Source organism: Podarcis pityusensis (genome assembly GCF_964106645.2).
Source record: "Podarcis pityusensis genome assembly, chromosome: 10".
Classification (NCBI taxonomy): Eukaryota; Metazoa; Chordata; class Lepidosauria; order Squamata; family Lacertidae; genus Podarcis; species Podarcis pityusensis.
The window spans coordinates 68,381,441-68,400,414 of NC_138035.1; the positions used below are offsets into that span (position 1 = coordinate 68,381,441).

Here is an 18,974-nt window from a genome sequence, read left to right on the forward strand (position 1 = left end):
CTAGCTAGAGCAGGGCTAATGAACACCATTTCCCAGAAGGCTCTCGGTCGTTGGTAAACAAGACTCTTAGGGACACGTGTATTTGTTCAACCAGCATATTGTGGCCCTGTAGGGACCCTTTAAGTCAAACACAGTAGCAAGGAGGAGCGCTCATGTTCTCCATATCGTAGATACGTCTCGAAGAAGGGGAGCGGATAGGAAAAGAGATGGTTCAATGCAGATAATACCACTCAAAAAAAGCCCCATCACGTTCGAGTTTTCCCTGACTTCCAGGCAATTGAGAGCAAGTCATTACTCTCTATATGTGCATGCTTAGGAAGTCTTATTGAATTAAATAATCATAATATTATGTATTTTATAACTATGCAAATAAATAAACTTTTTTTAAAAAAAGATCAGAGAGAGAGATTGATCCGGAATGAGGAGCTGGTATAATAACCAAACCGCTGGAAGATTGTTTTCCGATCTGTTTTGATTATTTAAGGCCAAAGTGTTTCATGCAGAATGCTCCATTTCTCTTAACAGAGTAGCATTTGAAGCAGCATATGTTTTGGGGTGGTCATACTGCTTTTTTCAAAATAGGTGCATGACCCATAGTTTCACACTAAAATATTGTAACTTTTCTAAGTTCTGGGGTCTATTTTTGTCCTGCTTATTTTGTGCTATAGCATAGATGGCAATAATACAGTACAGGAATATCGGGGGACACCTATTAAACCAGAACAATGTATCCAGTATGAACCCATCTTTAATGCACCATCAGTGCATGTTGCAGAATACACATACCGAAAACCACCAGTCCAGAGGGGCCCTAAATTTCAAGAGAAGAAATATCAGAAGGATGTCGAAAAGGAGAGTCAGGAAAATTAAATCACTCCAGCATGCTTGAAGGTTATTTTTAAGCACATAATAGAAATTAAAATGTAAACAGCAGCTTAGGGAAGTTACAAACAAGCCCAAGCATATGCCAGCATCATTGATGAGCACTAAAGGAAAGCTATAAAAAGGAGAGTGTGTTTTGGCTGTGAATCCTGGAAGACCTGTTCCCTGCCTTGCAGGGCTTTTTTCAACCTGGCTTGGGAGCCTGGCTGAGAACTACCAGTGGCAGAACTGGCAGCAACAGCAGCAGATACGTTCTATGCTTATGATAATATTTTATTCTCTTACTAATTGTGCTGTTTTAAATGGACATTTTATATTATACTTCCTTTTGTAATGTTTTCTTTTGAAAGATACTTTTTAAAAAACTTTACTAGTTAAATGTGCATTCTGTAGTTGATATACAAATGACACGAGAAGACTTAATCTATTCATTTGTATCATTATTCCTAGGATCTTTGTTTATAAAAGTTATATAAAAATAAAATATATTTTTATATTTTATTGTTTATAAAATAAAAAGTTACTATACACACACATATAAACAGGGTGCATTAACTGTCAACAGGAACCACCAACACAGATTCAATCTTGTGGGCCTTTCCCATATTACTTGGCTGGGAATGAGGACAATGATCAGATGCAAATGATCCACATGACTCGCCCCTGCTCACTTGGCTCCAATACACAGAGAGCTACTTCAGCAACATGGCATGTTGTCACAAAAATGGTCATCCATGTCCCTGAGGCAACGTGAGGTGCCCTGACTGACATACTAATTTGGGAGTTAAGAAGAACAGTCATTAGGCTCTCTTACCAGCTGGTTGAACTGGAACAGATGTTAGTACAGTGGTGCCCCGCAAGACGAATGCCTCGCAAGACGAAAAACTCGCTAGACGAAAGGGTTTTGCGTTTTTTGAGCTGCTTCGCAAGATGAATTTCCCTATGGGCTTGCTTCGCAAGACGAAAACGTCTTGCAAGTTTGTTTCCTTTTTCTTAACACCGTTAATACAGTTGCGACTTGACTTCGAGGAGCAACTCATAGAACGCGGTGTGGTAGCCTTTTTTGAGGTTTTTAAAGACTTTGGTGATTTTTGAAGCTTTTCCAAAACTTCTTTTGCAGCCATTTGGTAAGTTAAACTTTTAAAACTTTTTGGGGGGTTTTTGGATTTTGGGTTGGGGTGTTTGGAATTCAAGGACTTGGTGTTGGGGAGGGGTTTGCAAGAATCTGGGAGCTTGTGTGTTTTTTCCCCTGCGTTTTTATGATTTTTTGTGACCATTGGGCCACTCTGCTGTTTTTTTAAAAAATTTCTGGATTTGAATTTCTGTGTGGTGGGTGGCTGGGGGAACAGTTGAGGAGGGGTTTGCAAGAATCTGGAAGCTTGTGTGGTTTTTTCCTGCATTTTCATGATTTTCTGTGACCATTGGGCCACTCTGCTGTTTTTAAAAAAGATTTCTGGATTTGAATTTCTGTGTGGTGGGTGTGACTTTAAAGCGAACTTAATAAACTCTTGTTGTACCAAATTTGGCTTTGTTTGGACTTTTTTTGACCATAGGAACGCATTAATTGAATTTCAATGCATTCCTATGGGATTTCGTGCTTCGCAAGACGAAAAATTCGCTAGACGAAAAAACTCGCGGAACGAATTAATTTCGTCTTGCGAGGCACCACTGTATTTGGTTTCTACAGCTAACTAGTTGCAAGGTATCTAAAACACAAGAAATATTTCAAACACAGCTGTGGTTGATGTTCCTTATCACCCTTTAAAATTTCACTGGCATTAGTAAGGCTCATTCCATATGGGCTCTCAGGAAGTTTCAGAATGGAAGACACCAATTCAAACATTCTTACTCAAATCATGCCCAGCAGAGGGAGTGCAAGTGTCTTGTTCATATATAAATTCAACAACAATGTGAATAAACGTCATACGAACCATGCTCTTTGCTTCACAAAAGATCCAGGGCTGCTGCTAAGCAGATATATGAAATGTTTGAACTGATCTGATAATGCAATCCACAGACTCATGACAAATATTCTATATTCAAAATTATTTATTAATTTTGTACATTGTAAATCTCCACAATTCGTAGGTACCATAAAAAAGAGGCATCAATAAAAAGACAGAATACTAACATTCAGGAACGGGGAGTGGCACACAAACGTCTTTAAGGGAAATTAAGAATATTTCCTTGTGGTTGTTGTTTTTAAAACTCTGCTCTATCCAAAAGGTGCAGGGCAGATCGTTATTTTCCATATTCTAAAAGTATTCCAAACACACACACACACGTATCAAAAGCAGTAACTCCTAAAACCAATTAAGTTCAAAATACAGCTGTTACTTCCTCTATATGCTCCTGGATGTCTAATTTAACACAGGCCTCTAAACACCATCCCTTACAGGAAGGTGTTGTGATGCTGTTGGAATATATTCTTGTTTTAGGCTTTAGCTACCGTATTTTTTGCACCATAACACTCACTTTTTTCCTCCTAGAAAGTAAGGGGAAATGTCTGTGCGTGTTATGGAGCGAATGCCTGTGGGTGGCGGGGGGGATCTGCTGCAGTTGTGAACAGAGGATCCATGGTTCCCCTTCCTTCCCTCCTCCGTGGTTACAAAGCATGGATCCTCAGGATTTTTGCATTGGGCTATTCCAAACTCACTGTCAGATCACATGTCTGTGGCCACAGCATTAACCATAAAAATCATATATCCACTATTTCGTTTAGAGTATTTTTTTTCTTGTTTTCCTCCTCTAAAAACTACGTGCGTGCTATGGTCTGGTGCGTGTTATAGAGCGAAAAATACGGTAGTTTCTGTAGGAAGAAGTGGCACAATTTTACAGCAGTGACATTTGTACACAGGAAGATACCCACTGTATTAAACTATTGGTCCCCCTAGTTCAGTATGAGATACAGTAGCAGCGGCTTTCTAAAGCTTCAAGCAGAGATAGCAGAGCAGCAATTCTACACCAAATCCTTTTTTCAAATTGGGGGTGCCAGCAACTGAACCGTCTTCATGCAATGCATGTGCTCAAGCCATTTTACTTAAACCTTCATCATTTGGAATATTTAAACTCTTAGCCCTACGCATGTGTGCCACCATCTCACATTTCAATGAATCTCATAACTTTTCAATGAAGTCAACTCCAACCCACGTGATCCTTAATCCCAGATTTTGAGGTGTAACAACTGTGCAGTTTTTGGCCTATGAGTGCAGATTCTATACCAACATTACATAAAACAGGAGGCTTCCAGGTGGTCTTGGGAGTGTGCTAGACACACACAACTGGGGTCACAGGAGCCAACTCCTAGGGGCTGAGATCCCTTCACCCCCCTCAATAAAATATTTGAGGGGGTACCCCCCCAAAAAAGTTGATCGGTATTGCCATTCAAATGGTGTGCATGTGCCGCGTCTTGTGATTGATTATGCAGGGAGAGGCTTAACTGCCCCCCCCCCAATATTTTATTCAAGTTGGCACCCCTGGCTGGGTTAATGTACAATCCAAGCACGCTGGGTGTACACACTTCCAGGTATGTGTGCATGGGAATCTTACTTTTAAAAAGACAAACAAGTGTTCTTTTTTTTACATATAGAAGTCCATTTGGGATACAAAACTATGAACATATCCTGATGTGACGTTCCCTTTCCACATAAATTTAAGATTTCCCTGGTCAAAGGACAATTGTGTGGCTTCCCCCCCCCCCGCCCTTCTCACATTTCCCAAGGTGCATTTATGTATTCATTTATCACAACAACATCTTGTGATAATTTCTTCATGGCTTATCTAGAAATGTAGCTCTTTTCCTGGATGAAGACTCAACTTCTGCACTATACTGGCCGTACCAAGAAAAGAGCTGGAAGATAGGAAGCATGCACAATGGCGAACCAAAGCAGGCCTGATTCTGTCTATGCCATAACAAAGTCCACGGGCAGCCCCACTGCTAAGAAGGGCTGTCACAAAGCCCCACTGCCCAGGCTACTTTGGGTACCCATATTCCAAACCATAGCATGCAACATCCTTAGTGAGATATGCTACTCTACATTCCCAGCTGAACTACTCACTTTGTTGACCTCAGTACAGATGGCCACACATCCAATCTGTGCTTGTGGAGCTCTCCCAAGAGTCGATCATCACTTCCAGCTCTGACAGCATTGGAAGGTGGGTGGGAAGAGGCACTTCCCTGGGCCCTGCCTAACAAACCGTTGATACTCTCAAAGCTGACAGTAGTGATCATCTACTAACACACACAGCACAAAAAGACAGGGACTAGCTGCTGGGACCTCCCCCCCCCCCGCAAACTACCCTCCCCCTGCAAAAAACCCAGTCTTTTGTACTCATGATAGGATAGTTCTGTACACGTAAACCTGTTTCCCCTTACAGATGGCTGTCCTATTTAATGTGTGATCATGCCTTGCTAAGGGGTAGGACCAAGTAAGATCCTGGTGGCTTAATTTTTAAATCTACACACTACCAGAAGCAAACCAGCTTTCAGTGACTGGAAGAGTGCATTTGTGCACTGCAGCCCTAATATTCATTGCAGGAGGTGGAGGAATTCTACAGAAATCTTAATGGTGCATAGTGTGGTTCGTGAAATGTTGAATCTAGTGTCCAATACTTACAGTGTTTGTGTATGTCTAGGATATTTCAAAGGTACAGAAGTGACACTGGTGTTTCTTTAGGCTTTGAGTGGAACTCACTATCGCATAGGTAATTCATAATGTCGTCCCCCCCAAAAAAACCCCCACTGAACTAATACATAATATTTAAGAATAATCAGTTAGAAACATAAAAGTTGTTGGTCAGGATCCAAAGAGCTACTGCAGGTGTGATTTTGTTTTACTTTGAAGAACAAACTTGCCACACTCTATGGCTTTTGAAAGTCCCTTATTTGGTAATACAGATGACTTCTTTTCAAGAAACACGCTCCCTTCCGCATATGAAACTAGTAGTGTAGTTCTTTGCATCCAGGCCACGGAGTTTACTTTGTGATGTTTCTTCCTAGTATACAACACAACCACTTTTTCAAATCAAAGAACAAAGGAGCTTTATCGGGAAGATTATGTAAAAAGTTGACACTTGGTCATTTATATCACAACATATGATATAAATTATGTAACACTGATAATAATATCTGCCTTGTACATTTCTTCTTCATTTGTACCAAACACTAGCTGTTCCATATACTGTTACACTAACGTACATATGCACTGCAAGGTTAATATTCTCTCTCCAGCCCAAAATGGAAGAAATCACTGTGTGCCAGCCTTGTATTTAAGCACTAGCCTGGTAGCCATAGGTGACAAAGAATTCTGAGTGGTCGAGTGCATGGAAATCTATGCTAACAAGCGAGTGGACTACTCTGTGCCCAGCAAGATGGCACAACACAGAAATGCAATGGGCTGCTGGAGGAGGGACAGAGCATATTGCCCCTCTTTTGTTAGCCTCTAGCAGGCCAGTTAAACACTTTGTAGGCTTATTTACAAGGCTGGTTAAAACAGTATTCTATGTTGAAGGCAGAGTGATAGCCTTTTTCCCAAGGAAGACAACACTTTTTAAAAACTGGTACTCTTTTTCTTCATGGTTATTTTGAATCAAACTGGTTAGATTGACTGCAGCAGGCAAAAAATAGATCGAGCTACAGTGTTAGACCTTTGCCCTTGCAGACCATTCCATACATTCTTTGTGGCCCTGTTCCATGAGTTCCTTGAACCACTCCATTCACTGAAAACCAGCACATCCCTGCATCAGAAGCAGGTAGAGGTCAGCATGACCAGATTAGATCTGGCTTTCGCTGCAGTGGCCTAAGGCACCATTTACATTATTTCAGCTAAAACCAGTTTATAGGGTAGGAACTGTCCAAGTTCACTGAATCTGAAACAAGGGGGAATCTTTTCACAAAAGTAAACATATTGTGTGCTGTTTTTTTTTTTAAAGGGAATAAAACCATGTGGAATAAGGACACCCCAAATCCAGGTAATTCAGTTTAACTGAGGATCGTTCTTGTGACACTGCAATCCTAATCCCAGATTATACCAGGATTAAAACTGCTTTGAAGACTATGTTTTATGCAAATTATATACAAGATTATGACCATTGCCTATGCAAAGTTACTTTTCCTTAAATCAAAGTTAACTTTTTTCAGTGAAGATCCAGCTCAAGTCTAAATAATCAATACCACATATATAAATCAAGTGCAACTAAAAATAGATGCATTACATAAATCTTCCACATCTTGTAAGGTATTACAGTATCTTTCATACATACCTAAATGAAATCTGACATCTTATTATAAAATCAAGTGGACTTTAAAAACAAAAATACAAAGCTAATCTCAGACCCAGCTCATAAAACTGATCACGAATACAAAGCCGTGGTTTGCTGTTTGGAAGGCTTCTGGTAACTACTTTTATAAATACCACCTTAAATAAAGCCCGTTCAAAGAGCCAACAAGCCAAATATATAGCCTTCTATACTAGATACTTGTGAACACTGGTGCACTAACGTTTGCAATATACCACATTTATCTGACATATGGACGAAACCCTGACTTTAGTTTATGTCAGTGGCAAATACCCCACCAACACCTATTTATTCTTTTTACCTCCAGATATTTAACAAAAACCATTAACTATTTAACAAGTAGGAATGCATTTATTCCACAGATATGCTGCAGTTCAAAGGGTTCTGTATTATTTAGGTGAAGCGGAGCTCTCTTAACAGCCACCACTGCTATTTACCAACAAACATGTTTCTCCAAAAGTCGAAAGCAAAGACCCGTTCTTTGGGTGGGGTGGGGTGGGGAATAAAATAAAGAGACATGCTAGTATGCACAAAGAGTTTGGATTGCAATCACAGACTTATTTAAAAGAAATGTTAGTAACTTTATTATAGAAGACATGGTCTTTTTTTTAGAGGTGTCAAATGGTTATAACCCAAAAACTGCACATAAGATTGCAAATTCCCATTGAAAAATGAAAGACTTGTGGGGTTGATCTTTTAGGAGTGTTACCTAGAAGCTGAGTTACTGGTGGGCTCAATCCTTTAAGGTTATAGCCAACAAAATGATTTCTCAGCCGTGTTTACTTAAACACTTGAACGACAGTGTAAAAACACACAAATAAAGGTTGGGAAAATAAAATAAAATGCCAACAAACCCAATCCCCTGTAAAATCACAAAAAAATGCTTAGCATCTACAGAAAGATAGACACATTTATCAGTGGACTAACCACTACTGTGCTATTTCTCATGAACAGATCACGTGGCTTCGTTCTGCACTTCATGCACTGGGATCGGAAATGTCCATGTTTGTTCCAAAGAGAGCAACTAGTTGTTCTTCATAGTTCGCAATGTTCCTTTTCATTATTTCCATACAAGGTCCCAAAAGCCTTTCAAATGCCTGTACATCCATAACTAAAAAATTGGGGGGAAAGAAAGAGAATGAAGAAGTCCCAACATTCACTTTGCCAAATCTAGACGATAATAGGAAGATTATTTAAAATGCACACATTTAAAATCAGTACAACTGGAAAGAGCACGGCGAGATTAAAATAGCCATGTCCTTGCATGCACCAAATATGCTTTTCCTACTGCAGTCTCTGTGGTCCTCAAAAAAGCCTTCAACCAAAAGCCAGGAGACCTCCTACAGCAGCTTCTGAAGTAGCGCATTAGGTTTTGCAACTGAGAAATCCCTGTCCATCTTCAAAAGTATTTCTATTTTGTTTGTCAGTCACTTTTGAGTCACTTTTTTCATGAGTAAAGCTACATCATCATCATTTTTAAAATCTGTTTTAGGTGCAGGTATTTGGATCCAACTTTGTATTCCAAAACCTTCAGGATGAAGAGTAACAGAGATACAGGTGATGGTGTTTACATTGCTTTCTCTAACACAAAGGTGGGCAACCTCATTTTATCTGGCTTTGCCCAACACCAGCATCATGCGGTTCTGACAAATCACCCCCCCCGCAAAGGAATGCGGTCTTCAACAACAACAAAAGTTGTCCACTTCTGCTCTAATGTGTCAATCTGTCTAATCTTGTTTTAAAGAAGAAATATGTATTCAATTACTCAAATCATTTCAGCTCTGAATCCACTGTTAGAGAAATATGTCACCCCTCCAAGCTTGCAGTGAGTCCAAATATTAATTTGTCAAGGAAGTAAAATATTCTTAAGGTTTCTGAGGACCACAGAGTACAGTTTCCATACATGAAAACAACTTTTGAACAACATGTTGAAAGGTGTTAAAATACTTCTGTGTTCATAATATTGTAAATAAAGGGATTCTTCTAATATCACCAGGTATCATAGCAATACATAGCTGTCAAGTGTCCCTCATTTGAAAGGACAGTCCCTTATTCCAGCGCCATGTCCCGCTGCTGTCCCTTATTGATGGATGTCCCTTAAATGTCCCTTAAATTATGTCCCTTAAATTTCAAAGGAAGCAGCTCCTCTCCCTCCCTCCCTGCCAGCCAGGGAGGAGGGAGGCTCCAACTGTGTTGCTTGGCTGTGTTGCTCACCCAATAAGAAGTCTAAGAACGACTGGGGGGTGGAGCTTGCATGCCTTGTGTGTGGCTAGTTAATGCAAGCTGAGGGGTTTTCTGAATGCTGGACGCCATTTTGTTGCACGTGCTGCTGCAAACTTTGCAGTGCAAAGCCAGGCCGGGGAGCCATCTTAAGTTGAGGCTGCATAGGCCTTGTGGTGCATGTGATTCAGATTCTATTCAGTTGAACCTCTGGTTACAAAGTTGGTTGGACAGTGTTCTCAAAGCTACCAGCATGAGTTTGACCAGACTGCAGGAGGACAGGAAGACTGGAGTGCCTGGAACAGGCGAGGCTGCAGGTCCCTTATTTTGGCTGCTGGTCCCTTATTTTCAAATCTGTAAGTTGACAGCTATGTAGCAATAGGCACAGGTTAAGTTCTAATAGGTTGATTGAACTTAATGCAGCTAATGAAATTTGGCTTTATGGTATAAGAAAATATGTATTACAGAGTATGCATGCTCGCCAACAGAAACTGCAGTATTCTCTTTACTACATAAAATAAAGCAAATACAAAAATGAAATAACTTTGCATTACCTAAACACTTGACTGTACCGAGTGCGAATGCTGAGGCAGCTCGAGGTTTGTTAGTTACAAGAGCAAGTTCCCCAAAATACTGTCCTCTAGTGTACCGGGCAATCTCCACTGCTTCATTTTCATCTACCTCCTGCTTACCCTAAAAGGTATAGAAGCAAAAGGTACAGAAGTCAGACATTCATTAAACAATGGGTTACAGCCCATATAATATTCAATACATTGTTATAAATGAAATATGCACAAATGTTCTTTTTACCATGTAAAGCAGCAGAAAGCTTTTCAAGTTTTTTCAGTTACATTAATACAATATGTACCTTTCTTTTCATTGTGATTTTCACTTCTCCAGATTCAACAATAAAGAAACAGTCAGCCATGTCTCCCTGTTTTTTTTAAAAAGAAACACCGTAAGAAAAACATGAATGTAGTTATTTAGTAGGTCTATTGCTTTAAAAAAAGAAAAAGCATACGAACAATGAAAAACCAAAAACATTTATCAGTGTGACAGTGTGAAATTATCCTTTCCTTTTCTCATAAACAACTGAGCAGCTTCCACATCCTTATAATCAAAACAAGCCTAATTAATGCTGGGTCTGTTCCCATGCGTTTTGAATGCATAATGTGTAATTCAGCTGTTATTTCCTTCAGTCAATCCTCAAAGATCAATTTGGGGTAAAGTAGGAAGCAGAGGCAGAACAGCCAGGGCCTGGAAGGGTGGGGCAGCGGATATAGCAGCTTGCCAGAGTTTCATCTGCCTGCAACTAATCCGGAAGAGTCCTCTTCACAGTGTTCTCTCTGAGAATTGGTGGAAATAAACCATGCACAAACAATGAGATTCTCCCAGGTGAAACAAAAAAATTAAACAGGCGCCAAATGGGGAAGAAAGCAGTGCCTTCTCTACGTGTTCCTTCGCTAACTATTCTCAAGGACTACGCCAAGAAAAATGATAAGTTTACTTTGTCCATCCTGCTCAGAACAACAGAGAGACTACTTTTCCAAGGGCAACAGTGATCATGACACAGAGGAGCTGTTGCAGCTAGCTAACAGTTAGAACAAACCACAGTTCCTTGAGTCCATGGTTCATACTTCAAAAGGAGCTCGTGTGGCGCTGTGGTCTAAAACCACTGAGCCTCTTGGGCTTGCCAATCAGAAGGTCGGCGGTTCGAATCCCCACAATGGAGTGAGCTCCCATTGCTCTGTCCCAGCTCCTGCCAACCTAGCATTTTGAAAGCACTCCAGTGCGAGTAGATAAATAGGTACTGCTGTGGCAGGAAGGTAAACAGTATTTCTGTGCGCTCTGGTTTCCGTCACAGTGTTCCGTTGCGCCAGAAGCAGTTTAGTCATGCTGGCCACATGACCCGGAGAGCTGTCTGTGGACAAATACTGGCTCCCTCGGCCTGAAAGCGAAATGAGTGCCGCACCCCATAGTTGCCTTTGACTGGACATAACCGTCCAGGGGTCCTTTACCTTTACCTTACCTACTTCAAAAGAAAGCTAATTAGAGTTTGCCTCTGAATAATACTTGCTGGGTATAATAAGTGATTACAGTGGTACCTCGGGCTACAAACACCTCAGGTTACAAACACTTTGGGTTACAAACTCCACTAACTTGGAATTAGTACCTCGGGTTAAGAACTTTGCCCAAGGATGAGAACAGAAATTGCCCGGCAGTGGCGGCGCAGCAGCAGCGGGAGGCCCTATTAGCGAAAGTGGTACCTCAGGTTAAGAATGGGTTTAGGTTAAGAATGGACCTCCAGAACTAATTAAGTTTGTAACCAAAGGTACCACTGTACTTTTGTGCTCACACCCTGCTTGGGGGCTTTCCATAGGCAATCTGGCAGGTCGCAGTGGAAGAAGATGGAATGCTGAACCAATAGCGCTCTTCTTATTTTCTTAGGCCCGTGGTTTAGGCAGGATCATTCCCCGTAATGCTAAATCCTGGCTTAGCATTGTATCTGAACTTGGTCAGTACGGTATAGAGATAGAATAAAGCAAAATGTTTTCCAAAAAAAATCACTCTGCTGAACAGCTTTTTGTGGCATAATTCACCCAAAGAGAAGAAGAGCCTGCTAAAAGCCTGTGCATGAAGTCAAATGAAACAGGAAGTGGATGGGGCAGTGGTCACCAACCTTTGGGGGCCCATTTGGAATTTTTAGGAGTGTGTCATGAGCATCACCCCCTCTGGTTGCTTCTCTCTACCTTCTGTGGGTCACCCTCCCCAAACAAAAAGAGAAATGGACACATGCATGGATGCATGAACACTCTTTGCTTTTCCACAGGGTCAGGGATGGGAAGGGGCCTTATCAAGTAGTCCAGTAGGCTAGAAAGTCCATGGAGAAGCAAAGTAGGAGGTCTATGTAAGCTGATGCTGAAGTAATTACACTGCTGCTTTGTACAGGCAATTTCACCTGGAGGAAAATAATTTAAAAGGATATCATGTATGTTTCAAAAATAAAACAAAAGCAGCTAAACCATAGGTGGTTTATCACATGGCTTCATACAATAAGATAAAGAGACACCTTTGACTGCATAATTTATGTACGTCTGCACTTGTTTAATTATTGGTATTCAAATTATCTTTTGAATTCATTTCCCAGAACTCCGGTGTTCATTGTAATTGCTTTCTAGATCACGCCGCTATTTCTTGTATGTCAGATAATTTAGTACTTCACCGTTTGAGGCTGTCCAATATGCTTTTATGTATGATCTGCTTGCAGATATAGTCATTATACTTACTGAACAACTAGCCAAACAGAACACAAAGGCATACCTGAGCAATGATTTGTTCTCCGTCTTTGTATATTTTGGTGCCAATCACATCCACCACTTTCAACCGTTCCGAAAGCTTTAACCAAAAAAAGGAAGATGAATTTTGCTAACATATACATGCATAACCTCCAACACTGCACAGGTAAATATGGAGATATGTGCGCTTCTCTTTTCCACTGCCTGAGGATACCTCAAGAGGATCCCATGTCAATGATGGACGTTACGTTTCGATAGCAGATTAGTTTCTGCACACAGTCACAGACCTGTCTCTGCCCTCCAACCAGGCAAGCAAAAGATGTTATCAAAGTTCAATGACATATTCCAGCCAGGCAAGAACATTTGTGGCCTGGGAAGAGTTCAGAGGGCCAGATCGAACGGCCTGGAGAATGAACATTTGACACCCAGGCTTGAAGTTTGCTACCCATGGCTTATAGACATGGAGAATTAGGGCAATGGACTGAAACCTGAAGAAAAGCAACTGTGACTAACATGTATATATATATCCAACCAAAACATTTAAAGAGACACACCAAATGAAAAAAATAGGGATGGAGACTTGCAATGGACAAGATACCTGGAAACAGAATCCGTACATGATAAGTAATGATCATTGGAGTACAAAAACATACCACATAGTAAAACAGTTTTTCTTTATAGCAAATCTATTAAAAGCATGCACAGCTTTTGTTTAAAAAAAAAAATCCCCATTATTATTCCAGGTGTTGAATTAATTACACCAAAATGTATTTGCAAAAAAAACCTACACCCCACCTTTTCTGATGTGAAAGGGAAGGAAAATAACTGTGTTAGAGCAAATGAAACAATACTAATAACATAACTTACTTCTAAAGACTTAAGGAAGGGCAACGACTCAATAAAATTTTCATACATTCTTCTCTTTTTGGCATTGTTTTTTACAATAATTCTTCGAAATGTGACTCTGTCCTTTAAAAAAAGAAAAGAAAACTGTATTAAAGTTCAAAGTTAAAATGGCAGGTTAAAAACGATAATTTGTACAATTATTTAAACACAGCAGCTAAGCAAACATTTGTGTATACTTAAGTTGGACCACACACACACACACACACACACACACACACACACACACATTTTAAAAACCTACTGATAGGACAAGTCCAAAGGAATTAAACTTACCAAACCCCACACAGCACCAGGAGAGGTAGCAATGATTGTAGCCGCTCTGGGTGTATTGTACATTAAAGCCAGCTCACCAAAGCTCCCACGGTTGTCATACGTGCCAACACACCTTCCAACACCTTCACATTTCACATAGATATCGTACGTCCCTCTATAAGATATACATAAAGTGAACACAGATTGCGTGTGCAATGCTGGAAAGATTAAAAGTAAAAGAAATGCTGATATTGCTTACATCAAAAATCCATTCTTCATTGTCAGAATTAAGGGGTGGGGCCCCAAAATTTAACACTTACTCTGCAGCATTCATTTTTTTCCCCACTGTACAATGCGGAACCACAGCAGAGATGGATACTTGTATAATATTCCCCTTATTAGATACCGTATTTTTCGCTCTATAGGACGCACTTTTTCCCCTTCAAAAATGAAGGGAAAATGTGTGTGCGTCCTATGGAGCGAAGACGCCATAGCCCCGCGACCCTCTCCCGGCTGGAGAGGTGACGGGCGGCTATGGCAAGAGCCTCAATAGCCGCCCGTCACCTCTCCAGCCGGGAGAGGGTCGCGGGGGGCTGCTTTAGCCCTGCGCGCGCTGTCCCGGCTGGAGAGGTGACGGGCGGCTATGGCAGGAGCTTCTATAGCCGCCCGTCACCTCTCCAGCCGGGAGAGCGCGCGCGGGCCCCCCCGCGACCCTCTCCCGGCTGGAGAGGTGACGCGCGGCTATTGAGGCTCTTGCCATAGCCGCCCGTCACCTCTCCAGCCGGGAGAGGGTCGCGGGGCTGCTGGAGAGGTGATGGGCGGCTATAGAAGCTCCTGCCATAGCCGCCCGTCACCTCTCCAGCCGGGAGAGGGTCGTGGGGGGCTGCTTTAGCCCCGCGCACGCTCTCCCGGCTGGAGAGGTGACGGGCGGCTATGGCAAGAGCCTCAATAGCCGCCCGTCACCTCTCCAGCCAGGAGAGGGTCGCGGGGGCTGCTTTAGCCCTGCGCGCGCTCTCCCGGCTGGAGAGGTGACGGGCGGCTATGGCAGGAGCTTCTATAGCCGCCCGTCACCTCTCCAGCCGGGAGAGCGCGCGCGGGCACCCCGCGACCCTCTCCCGGCTGGAGAGGTGACGCACGGCTATTGAGGCTCTTGCCATAGCCGCCCGTCACCTCTCCAGCCAGGAGAGCGCGCGCGGGGCTGCTGGAGAGGTGACCGGCGGCTATAGAAGCTCCTGCCATAGCCGCCCGTCACCTCTCCAGCCGGGAGAGCGCGCGTGGGGCTGCTGGAGAGGTGACGGGCGGCTATAGAAGCTCCTGCCATAGCCGCCCGTCACCTCTCCAGCCGGGAGAGGGTCGCGGGGGGCTGCTTTAGCCCCGCGCGCGCTCTCCCGGCTGGAGAGGTGACGGGCGGCTATGGCAGGAGCTTCTATAGCCGCCCGTCACCTCTCCAGCCAGGAGAGGGTCGCAGGGGGCTGCTTTAGCCCCGCGCGCGCTCTCCCGGCTGGAGAGGTGACGGGCGGCTATGGCAGGAGCCTCTCTGCTGCGCCTTTCCGCTGCTCCCTGACCTGCTCTTTGGGGCTGGTGGTGGGCTTCCCCCCGCCAGCCCCAAAGAGCAGGTCGAAATGAACCTGAAGCCTGGAGAGCGAGAGGGGTCAGTGCACACCGCCCCCTCTCGCTCTCCAGGCTTCCAAGGTAGCCGCCTGAACGCACCTTAAACGGCACCTTGTTTTAGAGCGGGAAAACAAGAGGGGGAAAGTTCTCCCCCTCTCTGCGCAGCGCCTCCTGCCACTTCGCTGAAGGGGCGCTGGGCAGAGAGGGGGAGAAATTTTTTTTCTTGGTTCTCCCCCCTCTAAAACAAAGTGCGTCCTATTGTCCGGTGCGTCCTATGGTGCGAAAAATACGGTAATTAGGGGCATCACATTGACACCATAAAACACTTCTGCTGGTATGCTCCCAGGTGTCTTTTCCAGGTTTTGCTTTTAGCATTGAGACTGAAGAGACCACTTAACCCCATAGATTCCTGCCCAAGACACCGCCGACAGTACTATATGCCCCAGAGCTGTGTTTAGTTTTCAACAGAAACCAGGCTTGTAGTGTTGCAGCTCCAGCACCCCGGAATCAATTACCAGCTGAAATTAGACAGGCCCCCTGGAATCATGATGCCCAGGTGAGTGCTGAACACATTTTTAAGAAGGCTTCCCCAGTCATTTACGAAATATTAATTGTACATCTGTAGAAATGCCTTTATTGGTTTTAAGAGTTAGTGATGTAGGGAAGTGAGAGCTGGACCATAAAGAAGGCTGATCGCCAAAGAATTGATGCTTTTGAATTATGGTGCTGGAGGAGAGTCTTGAGAGTCCCATGGACTGCAAGAAGATCAAACCTATCCATTCTTAAGGAAATCATCCCTGAGTGCTCACTGGAAGGACAGATCCTGAAGCTGAGGCTCCAATACTTTGGCCACCTCATGAGAAGAGAAGACTCCCTGGAAAAGACCCTGATGTTGGGAAAGATGAAGGGCACAAGGAGAAGGGGACGACAGAGGATGAGATTGTTGGACAGTGTTCTCAAAGCTACCAGCATGAGTTTGACCAAACTGCGGGAGGCAGTGGAAGACAGGAGTGCCTGGTGTGCTCTGGTCCGTGGGGTCACGAAGAGTCGGACACAACTAAACAACTAAACAACAACAACAACAACAACAAAGGAAGGTTTTGTTGCTTTTAGAAATATTTATTTCATTTTTATATTGTAGACCACTTAGATGGCTTAGTGCCATGAAGCGGTTTAGAAACTGGGAAAATAAAAAGTGTAAAAAGTGTAAATAAAATATTGCAGATTTTCTCCAAATAATGTTGGGACTCTCAGGCCCTCCACACAACCGCACTGTACATAAAATAAAATAAAAACACTTACCGATCAATTACATAGAAGTTGTCACCGTCATCACCTTGATCAATGACATGCTCCCCTCCTTCAGTCAACTTTTCAAACATGGCATCTAATACCTGAGACATCTGCTCCTGTTAATCAAGAATATTCATTCATTTGTTGCATTTATTGCTCACTTTTATTTCCAGGAGCTCAGAACAGTTCCACGATCCCCATGTCTATCCAAGAAGCTAATCTAAAGGCTACTCTCAAATGCAATGACTTCAGACTTAAAAAAAGAAGGGGGGAAACATGACTCATTTTTGTGACCAGTTGTGACATGCATTTGCTTCCCTAAGCCCAGGTTGTTTTTTTAGTTTATTACACTGGCACTTAGGTCTGTTTTAGACATGATGCAGATGAGGAGACAGACTCCCTCTCACTCATGCCTAAACTCTCTGAAGGAAATTTCTGCTCCTTTCCTCTTCCAGCGTCAGCTGTGATATAGCATTCTCTCTCTAAGCAGATTCTGAAGCTGGCTTACCAAGGATAAAAGTAAACCTGATCAGCACAGTGCAGACATAATAATAATGCAGATGAAGAGAGGCAAAAAGGAAACAGGGTGTGAGCACTCAGCCCGTTCCTGATCTTTTAACTACGATTAAGAAATTGGCAGTACAGTATATTATGTTTGCTTCAGGCTTCAATTTTGGGCTCATGTGACCTGAACAATTATTTTCCTTGACTTTCTAGATGTAAGATTGCAGTCATGTCCACCTGAAAACGAAAAACAAACCGACCCCCAGGCCATTTATAGTATAGATAGGGCCTCTCCAACATAACACAGTCAAAGTGTGCTTCTTAAATGATTGTATGTGACAAATTATAACTGAAAATGTAACTTCTAAAAAAAACACCTTAAAAATATACCATGGCCAATTTCACCAGTGAGTTTAAATGTTTGCTTTCTCTTTATAGCTTGGTTTGTATTGAACTCAGATAACACAGCAGCATAAAATCAGCATTTAACCAAAAGGCAACACAGAGAAAGGGTATCAGCTAAATTTTGGTCTGTAACCTGTAACCCTTTCCTAGGCTATGGTCAGTATCTTCAGCATCTTCCTCTTCCACACTCCCCAACAATACTCAGTTCAGGAACACTGTTATGAAGTGATGTGCTTTTTTTTAAAAAAAAAAGTGGCATCAATTACAACAAAGGAAAATTTCATGCAGCCCACTGGTAGTTTCTGGTAGCCTCTCAGGGGGACTGAAAGGGCATTGTTTGTTCTTTGCTAGACACATATTGGAGAAAACCTGTTCACGTGAAAATTTTCAGCACATTTCAAAGAGGGAGCCCATTTTTCTGTTCAAATTTTAAATTTTAACCAAAAGGAAATTGCCTTTTTTATGCAGTGCAACCAGCTTCAGTAGATTCAAAGACCCATTTGGCTATCCATTTTAAGAAAAAGTGGTCTGCAAAACACAAGCAGTTAAGAATAATCAGTTTGTCAATGAAAAGGAAAAAAAGAGAGGCTTAAAAACCACTGCAAACCAGCAATGTGAAAGGGTTTAAGGTATGCTGAGCCAAGGGTCCAAAGCCATAATATAGAAGCTGTGGGAAGATTGAGACACACAAGCAGAGTTTCATCCCCGCTGCCAAAAAAGGCGGCAACTTTCAGGCAGGGAAAATTGTTACACCACAGACAGACGGCAAAGCCCTGGGCTGCATGTGTGTCCTATCATGTCACATGTACAAGATAACAAGATGCTGGCACAGTACACTTCGGGCAACATCCACTATGAGGGCTTTGTGCACACAAAAAGTATCCCCAAAGATGGATAATCATGATTTACTTAGACCATTTCTTTACTGCTCCATATGCTCTAACCACTATACAGTCAAACCTCGGTTGTCGAACGTAATCCATTCTGGAAGACCGTTCGGCTTCCAAAATGTTTGATGGCAGAGGCATGGCTTCTGATTGGTTGCAAGAGCTTCCTGCACTCAAGCAGAAGCCGCGTCGAACGTTCAGGTTCCAAAAAACGTTCGAAAACTGGAGCATTTACTTCCGGGTTTTAGGCGTTCGGGAGCTGAGGTTTGACTGTACAGCAAATGGAAACAACAACAAATTTTACAAAAACCCACAAAAAGTTTACTACCCCAAACTTCTCTCTCTTTCTCTCTTTTTCTCTCTCTCTCCTTCTGTTCTTCACAAACTTATATTGTCTATAACATTAGTGTCTCACATCAAA

At 42.5% G+C, this 18,974-nt stretch overlaps 1 protein-coding gene across 1 annotated transcript in view; it reads right to left on the minus strand.

Moving 5' to 3' along the window:
- Window positions 1-2,913: 2,913 nt before the first annotated feature.
- The window catches only part of PRKAR2B (protein kinase cAMP-dependent type II regulatory subunit beta), a 64,073-nt gene continuing 48,012 nt past the window's right edge, over window positions 2,914-18,974 (minus strand). Inside the window, exons 5-11 of the mRNA XM_081023691.1 lie at window positions 16,767-16,873; window positions 13,875-14,028; window positions 13,563-13,664; window positions 12,721-12,795; window positions 10,268-10,333; window positions 9,954-10,092; window positions 2,914-8,290 (exon numbers count right to left, since the gene is read on the minus strand). Of these exons, the coding sequence (XP_080879817.1) occupies window positions 8,157-8,290; window positions 9,954-10,092; window positions 10,268-10,333; window positions 12,721-12,795; window positions 13,563-13,664; window positions 13,875-14,028; window positions 16,767-16,873 (777 nt within the window). The 3' untranslated portion in view covers window positions 2,914-8,156. The remainder of the gene's footprint in view (window positions 8,291-9,953; window positions 10,093-10,267; window positions 10,334-12,720; window positions 12,796-13,562; window positions 13,665-13,874; window positions 14,029-16,766; window positions 16,874-18,974) is intronic.